The sequence below is a fragment of the Capricornis sumatraensis genome, chromosome 20, assembly GCF_032405125.1.
Source record: "Capricornis sumatraensis isolate serow.1 chromosome 20, serow.2, whole genome shotgun sequence".
In the NCBI taxonomy this organism is placed as follows: domain Eukaryota; kingdom Metazoa; phylum Chordata; class Mammalia; order Artiodactyla; family Bovidae; genus Capricornis; species Capricornis sumatraensis.
In genome coordinates this window covers 45,634,048-45,650,859 of record NC_091088.1, presented here as the reverse complement: position 1 = coordinate 45,650,859, position 16,812 = coordinate 45,634,048, and the positions used below count along the sequence as shown (strand labels likewise).

General features: G+C 42.6%; 1 protein-coding gene across 1 annotated transcript in view; it reads right to left on the bottom strand.

Annotated features, from left to right (window-relative positions):
• Positions 1-16,812, bottom strand: part of LOC138096769 (hydrocephalus-inducing protein homolog) — a 116,748-nt gene that overhangs the window by 89,671 nt on the left and 10,265 nt on the right. The window contains 8 exon segments of the mRNA XM_068993041.1: positions 3,985-4,134; positions 4,464-4,658; positions 4,808-4,935; positions 5,164-5,300; positions 5,729-5,856; positions 11,280-11,407; positions 13,076-13,253; positions 16,496-16,633. Coding sequence (XP_068849142.1) covers positions 3,985-4,134; positions 4,464-4,658; positions 4,808-4,935; positions 5,164-5,300; positions 5,729-5,856; positions 11,280-11,407; positions 13,076-13,253; positions 16,496-16,633 — 1,182 coding nt within the window.

Genomic DNA, 16,812 nt, shown 5'->3' with positions numbered 1-16,812 from the left:
GTGAGAGCAATTTAGGTTAGAGTGTTAATGCTGGGAATCTAGCACCGTACCAGTGCTTTATCACAGTCCTCAGAATGTTGTTCTCATACCCTTCAGAACCTCCAATGTGCTCAGATGTCCCACTGCCATTATCTGCACCTCTGGGCTCTCCTTTCATGGGCCCTGCGTCCCATAAGTATAGCGCAGGGCAGGGCAGGGCAGAAATGCCAGAGAAATAACACCTTCTGGGAACAATCCCCAATCAACAATTCCCGGGAGTTACTGTATGAAGACCTGAGCTCCCTCACTCCTGGGGAAGGAAAATTCTGAAATGTGCGTTTTGTATATTTTCTCTGAGTTTCCAGTGGGATTAAGATCCAGTGTCCAAGGTAGTGCTAGATTCCCAGCATTAACACTCTAATCTAAATTGCTCTCATGATGTTTCATAAGAAAAGTTTTCTTTCTTAATCTAAACAGAATCCATTTTGTTCTCCAGTGGTTATCAGTTTTATATGACACACAACAGAAACAGATTCAGATGCTTGTTTTGTTTGGCTCACTCTCACACCCTATTAGCTGCCTTCCTTTTCCTGATCACTTTCTACTTCTCTATTAGTATCCCTTACACTTCCTACTAGTCAAGGCTATGGTTTTTCCAGTGGTCATGTATGGATGTGAGAGTGGGACTGTGAAGAAAACTGAGCACTGAAGAATTGATGCTTTTGAACTGTGGTGTTGGAGAAGACTCTTGAGAGTCCCTTGGACTGCAAGGAGATCCAACCAGTCCATTCTGAAGGAGATCAGCTCTGGGTGTTCTTTGGAAGGAATGATGCTAAAGCTGAAACTCCAGTACTTTGGCCTCCTCATGCAAAGAGTTGACTCATTAGGAAAGACTCTAATGCTGGGAGGGATTGGGGACAGGAGGAGAAGGGGACGACAGAGAATGAGATGGCTGGATGGCATCACCGACTCGATGGTTGTGAGTTTGAGTGAACTCTGGGAGCTGGTGATGGACAGGGAGGCCTGGCGTGCTGCGATTCATGGGGTCGCAAAGAGTCGGACATGACTGAGCGACTGAACTGGACTTAACTGAACACTTCCTACAGCTTACACTCTAATTCTTGACTCCAAGTCTGTTTCTTAGAGAATCTGAATGATCATGCTTCTGTTATTTGAAGATACAGTTAAGCAACTGTACAGAGATGATCAGCTAGGGCAATCAATTCATCTCATACAATTACAATCCAAATACCAGGTGACAGTGACACCGGTTACCCTAATCTGGTTTCACTGAGAAATCTATTAAAATGCATATTCGCAGGCCCATTCCTAGAGACCTTGACTTGGCAGAGAAAGGATGGGAATTCTGCACTTTTAACCAGATGCCCAGGTTATTGTGACACTTGGGCCCTTGGCTTGGGTTTGAATGGCATGATTGACTGAGCACTTTGGGGAGCTTTTGAATACCTTAGTTTAAAGGGGAAAATCAGATGGATGGAATGTGCAGGGTGTAGATACAAGTTCAAAAAATATCTATTGTTGGAGAGAGTAAGAAAATGAATTATTGGCTATGAAGCTTTTCTATTTAATTATGGGTTTAGCATCTTATGTGATCCAAACTTCTATATTTTAACTGCTTTTTAGGGAAATATTTCTAAAACATTCCATTCATCTCCTTGTATTCAGGACACGTTATAATGTCTCGGAGTTGTTAGTGAGGACATCAAGAGTTTCTCTGTGCTCCCGCTGCTGGTACAGATAAAGGTGTGGATCATACGGATCCCAAGGCTAACCAGTTCCTGAGGCTTCGTCACTTCAGTCGTGTCTGATTCTTTGTGATCATATAGACTGTAGCCTGCCAGGCTCTTCTGTCCATGGGACTTTCCAGGCAAAAATACTGGAGTGGGTTACCATTTCCTTCTCCAGGGGATCTTCTGACCCAGGGATTGAGTCTGCCTCTCTCATGTCTCCTGTATTGACAGGTGGGTTCTTCACCACTAGCTCCACCCGGGAAAGCCCTTGTATACAGCCAATAAATTCCTCTCCCAACTCTAATTTGAAAAGATGCATTCCAATGTTCATAACAGCACTGTTTACAATAGTCAAGACATGGAAGCAACCTAAATGTCCATCAAAAGATGAATGGATAAAGATGATGGGGTATATACGTACAATGGAATTAAAAAGATTAAATACCACCATTAGCAAGCAACGTGGATGAACCTAGAGATACTAAGTGAAGTAAGCCAAAGGCAAATATCATATGTTATCACATATGTGGAATCTAAAAAAGTGGTACAAATGAACTCGTTTACAAAGCAGAAATAAACTCAGCCACAGCAAACAAATTCATGAGTACCAAAAGGGATAGTAGGGTGGGGGCAAAGATAAAACCTTTCGGATTAACATATACAAACTACTATTAGCAGAACAGGTAAATAACAAGGACCTATTGTAAGGAACAGTAAACTCTACTCAATATCTTTTAATAACCTATAATAGACAAGAGTCTGAAAAAGAATATATATATATATATATATTTATATATAACTGAATCACTTTGCTGTGCACTTGAAACTATCACAACATTGTATACGGTAAGTTAGCTATACTTTAATAAAAATGATGCTTAAGAACTTCCTCTCCCATTTGGTGGAAATACTTTATTAATTTTGATCAATTCTAATTCAGCATTTGTGGAATTGTGCAAACAAATCTATGTTTTTTACTATATTTACTGATAATTCTCTCATTCAGTAAGACCTCCAAAATCTTGAGTAACCTCGCTGATGGTCTTAGGACTTCCTAAGAATGACAAACACGTTAGTTTTCTTTTCTTTTAAAGGGTCAGAGAGATTTTGACAATGATAGAAACAGGGACTCTATTTTAGAATCAGATATGAAACCATTCACTTTTCTTTCTTCTCACGAGATTCTTAAGCATCTCATCAGAGCTGTTACCTGGAAAACAGGAGTTAACTATAGGTGTTTTATAAAACTCACATCCATTTCTTCTCTTGAAAGAATAGAGGAAAAACACCTTCCAAATGCCTTAGGCTTTGAGCAAAAGTCTTTACAGTGTAACCTCTTGGGACCCTCTCTGGTTCTAGGATTTTATCCTTTTTCACTGTGTTCTTTGTCAGGAGTAGCTTTGTGTTGATGGTGTTTGCAAAAGAGACGTTTGTGAGGCCCAGGGAGTATGTTTATCAGGAAGTACTTATTATTATCACAACTACTGATGATAATAGTAAGTAGATATTGAGCCAGTACATGTAGAGCAGAATGCTGTGCATTTTATTCACATTCATTCATTTCCTCTTCAAAATGACCCTTGGAGGTAGCTATTGCAGGTCAATAATGTCTTACCTGAAACCCTAGGGGCCAGATGCTTTAAAAATTCAGATTTTTAAAAAGGTAAACATACCACATGCCCTATGTTATAAAGTATCCTCTGCAGGGTCCCCTGGCATCACACACATTATTATTTCTGTGGCAATAGTGTTTGAGTCTGCAAACCAAGGCGGGTAAATAAAGGTTAAGTAGTTTCATGTCAGTTCAGATTAGGTTTTTCTGCCAAATGAATTTGGGTCTGAAACTTATGAAATTCCTCCCCGCCCCGCCCCCGTTTTTAGATCTTATTGGATTTTGAAACTGCAATAAGGGATTTGGGGACATATGATATTATTATTTTTCATTTTATCTGTGAGCAAACTGAGGTCTAGTGAGGCTGAATAATTTGTCCAAAATCATGCTCCCTCCAAGCACAAAGGAAGAAGGCCACTAAGCCAGGTCTACTGATAGATGTCAGGGTGTTAGATAGGAATCGGCAGCAGCGGTGCTCCTAACCACCAGGACAACAGCTCCTGTATGAACCATAGTACTGGATGTCATACTCAGAACAATGAGGGACAGATCACTCAAAGCTTCCCTGGAGATCAATTAAGTGTGGACTTCGAGTAAATCTCAGAGATCTGGGGAGTCTGATTACATTTCTTTAAAGCTTACCTCCTCTTTGGGCATGAATTTCACCTGCACGTTGGACCTCTCACCAGGATCCAAGACCCCAGAAGTGGGCTGAATCTCAAAGATCCGTGTCTTTGGCTTTAATTCAGCACATAGTTTGCGTCTTAAGTATTTTGGCATGTGTTTCTCCAGCTGGTGAAGTAATATCAGACAATTAGATCATTTTCTTTGGAAAATGATTCCATTTCCATTCACTCAACCTGTGTTTACTGATTACCTCCCAGGTGTCAGGGGATGTGTGGAACCAGGGACACCAAGATAAATAAGATATTCGCCAGATAGCATGACCTGATAGGCCCTTGAGTGTTGGGCTGAGGGCCGACATTTTATTCAGGAGGCAGTGGTTGTCACTGAAAGTTTTTGAGCAGGAGGGTGAAACGAAGAGAGTGAAAGTCTAGAATTATAAAACTGGCATAAATGGAGATGGAAAAAAATGCGACAACGGGCCAAAACTCACTTACCTTGCTAACAACTTGCTTATGGCTCTGGACAAACCATTCACAAGGGACTTGGAGATGATTGGAAAGCTGAATAGTTTGCACAAGGCACTGTCCACACTGAATTGTGGCAAACTCCACTTTTCCACAAGACAGTGTCATACTGGGAACGGTCACCTTGGCTTGGAGACAGATGTGAACTGGTGGCCCTCCAACCACCTAGAGTGGGCATAAAAATCACTGTTACCACATAGCACAGGCTCGGAGGAAGACTCATGGCTTTGAAATAGCTGTGGATCATCACAGGGTGGCCAGCAAGCAGGGTTGGAAGCTGGGGAGGATCAGCTGGACCCAGTGGCGCGTCTTACCTTGATAGGCACAATGACCTCTTTGTTGCCAACAGAAACGTTGCCCCCTTGTGTGTCGAATCGCACTTCAAATGTTTCTGTTTCACAGTAAGGCAGATTCTTCACACGATCTAGCTCGATACTAAAGCCTGGACCAAGAGAAACAAAACTTCTTGGTGGGAAGGAAAAGTAGCAATCAAGAGCTGCTCTAGAGAGAGCCCAACCGAGGCAGGACAAACCTTCAAAGTATTGACTAATAGCCCAACACTTCTTTCAGTTGACCCCGGAAGAAACATAACCACCTCTCCAGGACAGTACGGCTGGGCAACTTGTCAGAAATGACAGCATACAATAGGAAGGGTCTCCAGCCTGGTCACCTGTGTCATGAAGGACACGCTTCTCTGCATGGAAGGACACTGGAAAGTGACTGGTGTTGGTGATCTTGATGATGTGGGTTTGGACGTCACCGAGGATGATGTAGCCAAAGTCCAGGATGTATTCTGGTAGCTGGACTCTGAAACAGTGAACAAGCTCTCCTTACCACTCGTGTTTCCATATGTGAGACAGTGTGAGGCTCTCGTCTGTTTCCTCTGCAGAAGTCCCTGCTGTGGGGACTTCTGCGAGAACCCCCACTCTCCAGAATGGAGGCCAGGGATGAGACACCTCCCCCAGGAGACCACACTTCTGCTTTAGCCCTCATCTCGAAATGCAGTCAGTGCTGGTCCTTAAGCACCTGAAGCCCAGCCTGTCTATTACACAAAGTGGGAGGTTTCTAAGAGGCAGAGACCTGCCTGGCTGGCTGGCTGCTGGAGAACAGCAGATATGTGAAGTGAGTGGATTTCATCCCAACATGATCAACCATTAATTCAAGGAGCACTCTGGTGGAGGACACCATCAGCTCTGCTACATTCTGAAACAAACATGACAGGGAAGGTCGCTTACTTGATTGGTTTACGGCGACTCCGATAGTAGAAGTCATCCACGGAAGCAGGGACAATTGATTTCTGATGTTCTATGGCATAGTCTTGGACTATAAGTCGCTCTACTTCCATCTGGAGGTGAGCATTTAACTGGAGCAAGAGAGAAGAGCAAGTGAATAAACTCTTAGAATATGCATTCTCAGTGGGGGCAATATCACCCCAAGGGGGCAAAAACTTCTGTGTGGAGGGAAAGTCAGAAGATCTTAGATATTACAATGGCTTGTGGCCCTCCAAGGGGTTAGAGTACATAAATAGATATACAGTATAACTATGGGGTTAAATTTTTTATTGTAGGATAGAGTGGGCTAAACAAACTGTGCATCTATGCCATGGACTATTACTCAGCAATGAAGTAAGGAATGAGCTATTTATGTGAATGGTTCTCAAGGGCATTATGCTGAATGAAAAAAAATCTCCAAAGGTTGCATATCGTATGATTCCATTTATATAACTTCTATGCTCATATCAAGAGTACAGAGATGGAGAAATATAGTGGTTGCCAAGTGAAAGGGGTGGGGAACCTGGGGATGGCTACATCAATGTAAGCATGTAAGGGCAAAAACAAATTAAAAATAAGAGGCGCAAGGGAGTTCACGGTTGCTTAGTGGTTAGTATTCTGGACTTTCACTGTTGTGGTCCAGGTTTAATCTGGGAACTGAGATCCCACAAGTTGTGCAGCACAGCCAAAAAAATACAGAGGTTCAATTCTCCCTGTTAAAAATAAGGGTAGAGACTTATTCCAGCTTCAATTTTCTTGAGCATTTACTTAAGAAAACTTGCAAGTTCTTTCCTTGTCTCTTAGAAATATATATATAAATGTTTTTAGTGGGTAAGCTTTGCGCAGGCGGCTGCGAGAGCCGGTGCACTAAGCGCAGCCGAGAGGAGCTACCCCACGTCTGAGGTCAGGGGCAGCAGCCTAGAGTGCCAGGCTGCGACGGCGCAGGAACGGCTGAGAGGAGCTACCCCGCGTCCAAAGTCAGTGGCGGCTGGGAGGAGACACCCTGCGTCCGAGGTCAGGGCGGCAGCCGAGAGGAGCTACCCCGCGTCCGAGGTCGGCGAGGGGCAGCCGGGAGGAGCTATCCTGCATCCGAGGTCAGGGGCGGCCGGGAGGAGACACCCCGCGTCCGAGCCCGAGGCCAAGGGCGGCAGCTGGAAGGAGACACCCACCCCCAGGCCAGGGCCAGCAGCCGGGAGGAGCATCCCGAGGGGCAGTGGCTGCGCAGGCGCAGGAGGACCTAAAGCAGCTATCCCACGTTGAAGGTCAGGAATGGCGGCAGTAAAGAGATACCCCTCGTCCAAGGTAAAGAGCAGCACCTGTGCTTTGCTGGAGCAGCCGTGAAGAGATACCCCACGCCCAAGGTAAGAGAAACCCAAGTAAGACGGTAGGTGTTGCAAGAGGGCATCAGAGGGCAGATACACTGAAACTATACTCACAGAAAACTAGTCAATCTAATCACACTAGGACCACAGCCTTGTCTAACTCAATGAAACCAAGCCATGCCTGTGGGGCAACCCAAGACGGGCAGGTCATGGTGGAGAGGTATGACAGAATGTGGTCCACTGGAGAAGGGAATGGCAAACCACTTCAGTATTCTTGCCTTGAGAACCCCATGAAGAGTATGGAAAGGCAAAATGATAGGATACCGAAAGAGGAACTCCCCAGGTCATTAGGTGCCCAATATGCTACTGGAGATCAGTGGAGAAATAACTCCAGAAAGAATGAAGGGATGGCGCCAAAGCAAAAACAATACCCAGTTGTGGATGTGACTGGTGATAGAAGTAAGATCTGATGCTGTAAAGAGCAATATTGCATAGGAACCTGGAATGTCAAGTTCATGAATCAAGGCGAATTGGAAGTGGTCAAACAGGAGATGGCAAGGGTGAACGTCGACATTCTAGGAATCAGCGAACTAAAATGGACTGGAATGGGTGAATTTAACTCAGATGACCACTATATCTACTACTGTGGGCAGGAATCCCTCAGAAGAAATGGAGTAGCCATCATGGTCAATAAAAGAGTCCGAAATGCAGTACTTGAATGCAATCTCAAAAACGACAGAATGATCTCTGTTCATCTCCAAGGCAAACCATTCAATATCACAGTTATCCAAGTCTATGCCTCAACCAGTAACACTGAAGAAGCTTAAGTTGAACGGTTTTATGAATACCTACAAGACCTTTTAGAACTAACACCCAAAAAAGATGTCCTTTTCATTACAGGGGACTGGAATGCAAAAGTAGGAAGTCAAGAAACACCTGGAGTAACAGGCAAATTTGGCCTTGGAATGCGGAATGAAGCAGGGCAAAGACTAATAGAGTTTTGCCAAGAAAATGCACTGGTCATAGCAAACACCCTCTTCCAACAACACAAGAGAAGACTCTACACATGGACATTACCAGATGGTCAACACCGAAATCAGATTGATTATATTCTCTGCAGCAAAAGATGGAGAAGCTCTATACAGTCAACAAAAACAAGACTAGGAGCTGACTGTGGCTCAGATCATGAACTCCTTATTGCCAAATTCAGACTTAAATTGAAGAAAGTGGGGAAAACCACTAGACCATTCAGGTATGACCTAAATCAAACCCCTTATGATTATACAGTGGAAGTGAAAAATAGATTTAAGGGCCTAGATCTGATAGATAGAGTGCCTGATGAACTATGGAATGAGGTTAGTGACATTGTACAGGAGACAGGGATCAAGACCATCTCCATGGAAAAGAAATGCAAAAAAGCAAAATGGCTGTCTGTGGAGAACTTACAAATAGCTGTGAAAAGAAGAGAAGTGAAAAGCAAAGGAGAAAAGGAAAGATATAAGCATCTGAATGCAGAATTCCAAAGAATAGCAAGAAGAGATAAGAAAACCTTCTTCAGTGGTCAATGCAAAGAAATAGACGAAAAGAACAGAATGGGAAAGACTAGAGATCTCTTCAAGAAAATTAGAGATACTAAGGGAACATTTCATGCAAAGATGGGCTTGATAAAGGACAGAAGTGGTATGGACCTAACAGAAGCAGAAGATATTAAGAAGAGGTGGCAAGAATACATGGAAGAACTGTACAAAAAAGACCTTCATGACCCAGATAATCATGATGATGTGATCACTAATCTAGGGCCAGACATCTTGGAAATTGGAATCAAGTGGGCCTTAAAAAGCATCACTACGAACAAAGCTAGTGGAGATGATGGAATTCCAGTTGAGCTGTTTCAAATACTGAAAGATGATGCTGTGAAAGTGCTGCACTCAATATGCCAGCAAATTTGGAAAACTCAGCAGTGGCCACAGGACTGGAAAAAGGTCAGTTTTCATTCCAATTCCAAAGAAAGGAAATGCCAAAGAATGCTCAAACTACTGCACAATTGCACTCATCTCACATGCTAGTAAAGTAATGCTCAAAATTCTCCAAGCCAGGCTTCAGCAGTACATGAACCGTGAACTCCCTGATGTTCAAGCTGGTTTTAGAAAAGGCAGAGGAACCAGAGATCAAATTGCCAACATCCACTGGATCATGGAAAAAGCAAGAGAGTTCCAGGAAAATATCTACTTCTGCTTTATTGACTATGCCAAAGCCTTTGACTGTGTGGATCACAATAAACTGTGGAAAATTCTGAAAGAGATGGGAATACCAGACCACCTGACCTGCCTCTTGAGAAATCTGTATGCAGGTCAGGAAGCAACAGTTAGAACTGGACACGGAAAAACCGACTGGTTCCAAGTAGGAAAAGGAGTACGTCAAGGCTGTATATTGTCACCCTGCTTACTTAACTCATATGCAGAGTACATCATGAGAAACGCTGGACTGGAAGAAACACAAGCTGGAATCAAGATTGCCAGGAGAAATATCAATGACCTCAGGTATGCAGATGACACCACCTTTATGGCAGAAAGTTAAGAGGAGCTAAAAAGCCTCTTGATGAAAGTGAAAGAGGAGAGTGAAAAAGTTGGCTTAAAGCTCAACATTCAGAAAATGAAGATCATGGCATCTGGTCCCATCACTCCATGGGAAATAGATGGGGAAACAGTGGAAAAGTGTCAGACTTTATTTTTTGGGGCTCCAAAATCACTGCAGATGGTGATTGCAGCCATGAAATTAAAAGACACTTACTCCTTGGAAGAAAAGTTATGACCAACCTAGATAGCATATTCAAAAGCAGAGACATTACTTTGCCGACTAAGGTCTGTCTAGTCAAGGCTATGGTTTTTCCTGTGGTCATGTATGGATGTGAGAGTTGGACTGTGAAGAAGGCTGAGTGCCAAAGAATTGATGCTTTTGAACTGTGGTGTTGGAGAAGACTCTTGAGAGTCCCTTGGACTGCAAGGAGATCCAACCAGTCCATTCTGAAGGAGATCAACCCGGGGATTTCTTTGGAAGGAATGATGCTAAAGCTGAAACTCCAGTACTTTGGCCACCTCATGTGAAGAGTTGACTCATTGGAAAAGACTCTGATGCTGGGAGGGATTGGGGGCAGGAGGAGAAGGGGACGACCGAGGATGAGATGGCTGGATGGCATCACGGACTTGATGGACGTGAGTCTGAGTGAACTCTGGGAAATGGTGATGGACAGGGAGGCCTGGCATGCTGCGATTCATGGGGTTGCAAGAGTTGGACACGACTGAGCGACTGATCTGAACTGAAGCTTTTTGTCAGCTTCATAACCCAGGAATGTCTTTCTCAAGGACCTGGGAACCATCTCTTTGACATGGTTTGCCATCTCTGTGTCACCATCAAGGAATACAGAGCCTCATCTCCCAGTTTCTGTGGGGGGACAGAGTCCAACTTCAGAGGACTCTATCATGAAAATCAAGAGGTTTGTTTTTCCGTTGGGTAAAGCCAATTAGCTAACACAGATGGTCATTCCAATTACCACGTGAGTTCAGCATGAACTAAGTGTGACAAATGGTACTGCCTAGTCCTCTTACCTGAGGACTAGTTATAGTTCTTAAGGACTAGTTACTGTTTACTTTGAGAACATGCATATAATGGGTTATATATAGTGGGATTGTATCTGCTTGGCTCCATGAAAGACTGACATTTCTTTCTGTCTTTGCAATCTCTTAGCAGACTAGCAGAAACATGGAGCACTTTCTACTTTAATGTTTATCAATAACAAAGTTGGATTCTTTCTTTGTGGAGAGATTTTGTGGGTTGGAAAGAGAGTTTGTTTGTATTTCTATTTTCCCTTAACAAGCACAAGGGATACTTAGGAGAAGAAACACTTCTGTGTTTTAATTGTGGTGGTGTTTACACAAAGCTATACATGGAAAAAGTGGGTAGAATCACACACACATACAGATATGGACACACATGTAGACATGCAGACAGACAGACACACGAGTACAGATAAAATGGATGAGATCTGAATAAGCTCTATGGCTTGTACCAATGTCAGTTTTCTAGTTTCCGTATGGTTCTCTAGTTACATGAGATGTCACTATTGGGAAAAACTTTTTTTTTTCCTTGTAGCTTCCTGGGAATCTAGTTCCTGCGCCGAGTGAGGCCAGTCTTACCTCAGAAGAATCATCGTCAGGCACGTTCTCCTCTGGTGTCTCCAAGTGATAAAGCGTTTCACGTTTAGTGCACTCTTTCTCTAGGTTTTTTCTGGCCTGATTTAAGAAGATTTCATATTTTTCACATCCTGTGGGGATTGTAATTAGAAGTAAATCTGGATGGCTAGAAATATATGAATTCTGCCTAAAACATAGATTCTAAGCTCGGGGTCAATAAAATGAGAAGGGAAGTGAACTTTGTGATACCTCGCCTACCACGTTTTCTCTGCTTCAGAGGATATTTTGTACCAGAGACCTCACTGAAGTTTATAACATTATGCTTTAGTGAGCTACCGTCTAGTTCTCAAGAACTTTATGGCAGTAACACCCCGAGTCAGTTGTGGGGTGACCAACTGGATCCCAGCTTACTTGATATTTTTCCAGTTTAAGCACAGACGGCTGTACCACTTGGGAAACCTCTCCATGTTGGACAAACCCAGATGGATGGTCACCCTTAGGTTGGTCTTCATGTTTGTTGATTATCTATTAACTAAAAGAATATATTTGATTCAAGGTGGTTTAACTACAACTAAATAAGCTACAGTCCCCCCTTTGAATCAGGGAGGTTGGGCAATGGCCGGAGAAATGTCAGACACCCAAGTTCACCAGTAACCCAGCACAAATTCAAATGCCCAAGCAGACAAAGTAATTAAAGTTCCTTCTGTGAAATCATAGGGAGTGCTGAGGCTGTGGTGAACTGGAGCAGAGAAAACCCAACTAACGCTCAGATTGAAATTATTTTAAAGCTCTGTATTGGTTAAACATGTGTACTGCCATAAAGAGGCCAGACTGGCATCCAGTTTTCAGCCATGAGGCAAAGGATTTCCTTCTTGAAATTGTATGTGGAGCTGGACTAACCTATGTCTGGTTGGAACTCTAGGTGGTAGAGAGTAACATGGTCTTAGATTTACTAATATTTGTGTTCATATTTTCAGGAAGCAGACAATCAGGATATAATGAATCAACAGGTGAGTCAGTGACTTTGGGGAGTGGGGTAGGAGGAAAGGCTGAGGTGGGACAGAGCTTCGTCTGAAGCTGCTTAGGTAATGTGGGTTTCAAGGAGCTTAAAGTCTGAGAAGTTTCTCTTGACTCCTCATCCTGCAGCCCATGTCAGGAAGAAAGAGCCAGAGTCAGTCCATGGCTCAAAAAGCTGCTTAGTTGAGCTTCAGAATCTGCTAAGACAGAAATACTCTGGTACAGAGTGATGGCTTCAGGAGCTGGACTGTTGTCCAGAAAAGCCTTGGCTAGGGATGTGGGCAGACAATTAATAAGAGTCTAAAAATAAATAAATAAATAACAGTCTAAATTAACCCAAACTGAGTAATGCCAGCATAAGGGGTTAGAACCTTGGCTGCTTCTCTTTACAGGTTATATTTTGAGAATTGTACTCGTTGCAGTAAAATTAGCCATAGCCTTCTCAATGGCCAACCATGAGTGACAACTCAGGGAGAGAGTGCAGCTGGAAGGAACATGCCATGGAAGAAAAGGCATTTGGAAGCACGAAGTCCTGATCACTCTGTAATTTAATGATGGCGAAATTGGCCGAATGTCTTAGTTTGGGACTATCATGGACATATCTTGTTGCACTCATCTCAGGTCATCCAGTGAATTTCCACTCTTGATGTGTTTTGCAACTGAGGAATAACACAGAAGGGAGGACTGCCAAACAAATAATGCAGACTGCCAGCACTCTTTTGATAAGCAGCTAAAATGCATCTTGTCATCCAGTGGGGAAATATTACAGGGGGTAGAAGTACCTTTGAGGTTCCTGGGGAGATCGAGGCAGATTCGGGGAAAGATTCCCTCTCCACTCAGAGTAATATTTTCTGGGTCCAGGTGGGCAATCTGTATCCGGAAACTTCTTTGAAAGATCTCAGGCACTCCAGGTAAGTAATAAACCTTCAATACTTGCTCTTTATGGGAACTGATAAAACCCTATGCGGCAGAAAGATCAGAGAGAACTTTAAGTAAAATTTACGATAGACTTTTGCTTCCAGCAGTTTGATGCACTGAATAATCCCAAGGGCTTAGTGTACGCCATAGTGTCCACTCGCACTCCTCTCCCAAGATTCATTCCTATGCAGATGTGAGAAAAGGACAGACAGTAGAAAAATAGGAAGCATATACAGCCAGGCATTTCGTAAAAGAGGAAACCGGAACAGCAAGTCAGCACAGTGAAAGCTGCTTATTCTCATAAGTAATCAGATAAATGAAAATTAAGATCATAATGAAAAAAATTTTAACCATAAGATTGGCAAACTTTGCCAAATTTCAGTGAGACTATGAACCAAAAGAAACTCATTTATATCTGGTGGGAAATCACCAGATTTTTCACAGGAAAAATCACCATGAAAACTGTATTAGCACCTCCTTATAAAGTTGAACAAATGCATAGCCTATGACCTCAAAATTTCGCTCCTAGGAGAATTCTCTGTGAAAACTCTCCCACCTGTTGGCTGGGACACAGATACAAGAGTATCTGCAGCAGAAATATTTAACAGCGAAACTCAGGGGGAAATCCCCAAATGTATTTTGACAGGGAAAAGGAAAACTACTTTCCATTTGTAGTTACAAAATGAGTATTGTACGTTAGTGAAAATAAATGAACTATAGCTACATGCAACAATGTCTGCTAAGTCGCTTCAGTCGTGTCTGACTCTGTGAGACCCCATAGACGGCAGCCCACCAGGCTCCCTCGTCCCTGGGAGTCTCCAGGCAAGAACACTGGAGTGGGTTGCCATTTCCTTCTCCAATGCATGAAAGTGAAAAGTGAAAGTGAAGTCGCTCAGTCGTGTCCGACTCTTAGCAACCCCATGGACTGCAGCCTACCAGGCTCCTCCGTCCTTGGGATTTTCCAGGCAAGAGTACTGGAGTGGGGTGCCATTGCCCTCTCCAATGCAACAACGTAGACTAGCCTTAAAAACAAAATATTAGGGGGGAAAACTGCACAAATTACAGGTACTGATGACATTTTTATAAAGCTCAAGATAAAGCAAAATCCCATAAAATGAAATCTCCATGAGGGCAGGTATATCTGTACGTTTTGTTTACTATTCGACTACAAGTTCTAGAAAAATACCTGGTCATTGCAGGTGCTTAGAAGTTTTGATAAATTAATAAGCTAAAAGTACTTGATATAAAGATGCTACATAAGTAATAAAACTGCATTTTACAAAGAGAATGACAAGCATGAAATTCAGACTAGCGGTTGCTGGCCCAGGGGTAGCTGGAAGGAGTATAAGAGACAGAAAGAGCCTGGGTAGACTGTAGTACATTGAACCGCATGCACCAACACACAAGTGACTTCAAATGTATTAGTGATGTTCTGAGTTTGAAGATGGGTGGTAGGTGGGGTATTCATTTTTTTATTATGCTCTGTAAGTCAAACACATGTGAGATGAATATCTTCTACATACATCAAATTTCATATAATAAATCTTAAAAACTGTGAATAAGGTCACAAAATAAAAACTCTACGTCAGTAATCAGAAAATAAAAGTGGGAGAATTTTATGGTAAAAAAACTACCAGAAAAGGCAAATCAGCCTAGAGTAGAAACCAGGGAAAATGCTATTATAGAATCAAGTCATTTAGAAGTGCTTTAAAAGTCATCTTTGAAGGGGCCTCTAATAATTTTTAAACACATAAAATGTGTTTTTCTGATGTTGTCTTTTGATGTTACAACTGATGTATATTCTTTGAGGAAAAATTAGAGAATGAAGATAAGAAAAAGCCTGAGTCGTGCAAACTTATGGAGTCTTCATGTACACTGACAGATCACTGTGGTTAATCCAGGTCAAAATATTAACTCAAAATCTGACCCACCTTGAGCTACCTGGCAAAAAACAAGGGCAACACTATTGGTAGCGTCACATTACAATCCAGGGTGAAGAGGCTCTCCCAGAGAGAACACGCGCAGCTAAAGATGACCCCAAGTCAAACATTACAAATCATACAGGGAAAGCATTGATCGTGAAAGAGAGTCAACAGTCACATAAATAGGAATAATAATAACTCAATTAGAAAAATTTAAAAGAATGTACAAAATGATTAGTGTTAAGTGAAGAAATTAAAATCCCAAGTGAAAGTGGTGAATCAGATGGAATTTCTGAAATTAAGAAAGTAGGGTTAAACAGTAGATTATACTCAATTGAAAAGAAAATTAGGTAACTGAAAGAGCTGAAGTAGTTATCTAGAAACCAGTATAGAGAGATAAAGAGTAAAGAGACACACAAGTGAAATATAGGTTAAGAAACACGGACAGAGTGAGAAGGTCCAGCGTACGTCTAACACTTGCTTTAGCAAACTAGAGAAAGACTAGAGAAAGTAGGATAGAAGCAACATGAGAAGAGATAAGAAATGAAAGACACAGGTCCTCAGAATGAAGGTGTGCTGTGAGCTTAGTCTCTCAGTCATGCCTGCCTCTTTGCAACCACACGTACTGTAACCCACCAGGCTCCTCTCTCCACGGGGATTCTCCAGGTAAGAATACTGGAGCCTGCCAAGCTCCTCTGTCCATGGGGATTCTCCAGGCAAGAATATTGGAATGGGTTGCCAAGCCCTCCTCCAGGGGATCTTCCCAACCCAGGGACCGAAGCCAGGTCTCCCACACTACAGGCGGATTCTTTACTGTCTGAGCCACCATGGAAACCCAAGAACACTGGAGTGGGTAGCCTATCCCTTCTCCAAGGGATCTTCCCAACCTAGGAATCAAACCAGGGTCTCCTGCATTGCAGGTAGATTCTTTACCAGCTGAGCTACCAGGGAAGCCAGAATGATGGAATGAATATTTAACCAAGAAAAAGATACACTCATGATTACCATAAAATGTATAGAAGCAAATCACAGTAAAAACAACATACCAAACCTTGTGAAAGACAGCTACTATGCTATTTCAAAAGATGCAATATTAATATTGTGAATTATTATTAATAAAGAAGAATTCAAAGTAAAAAGCATTAAAAGGGAAGAAAGTGGTTATTTAAAATAGATAAAATATACAGTCCAGGAAGAACACTTAATAGTCATTAAATCTTATGTCTTAAATAACACAGAAATAAAAATGCATAAAATGAAACTTTATATATTGTTATATACTGTTTTATATACTCTAGGGTGTGGCTTACAGGTTTGAGTTTGGGCCCTCCTACCATGATCAGTGGCTTGTAGGCTACTTACTGAGAGAGGCTGGATGAGTGGCACTCCTGGTAGAAGGTTGTCTGGTGAAGACTGGGGGTCAGTCAGAACCCTGAACTCAAAGCCAACTTTCCCAGTGTTCTTGAGAGTGATTTCATTCTCTGTGACAAGGTCGAACAGCTCGAGAGGAGAAAAAGGAGACAAGTGACTCCCCTGCTACCCACCCTCCGAGATTCTGCCGTCATTCTGACCAAGGTGGATAGACACGCATGCCTCACATACACGTATTTCATTTTCCACGAGGTGTGTGCTGTGTATGAAGTTGGTTCAGTTGTGTCTGACTCTTTGAGACCGCATGG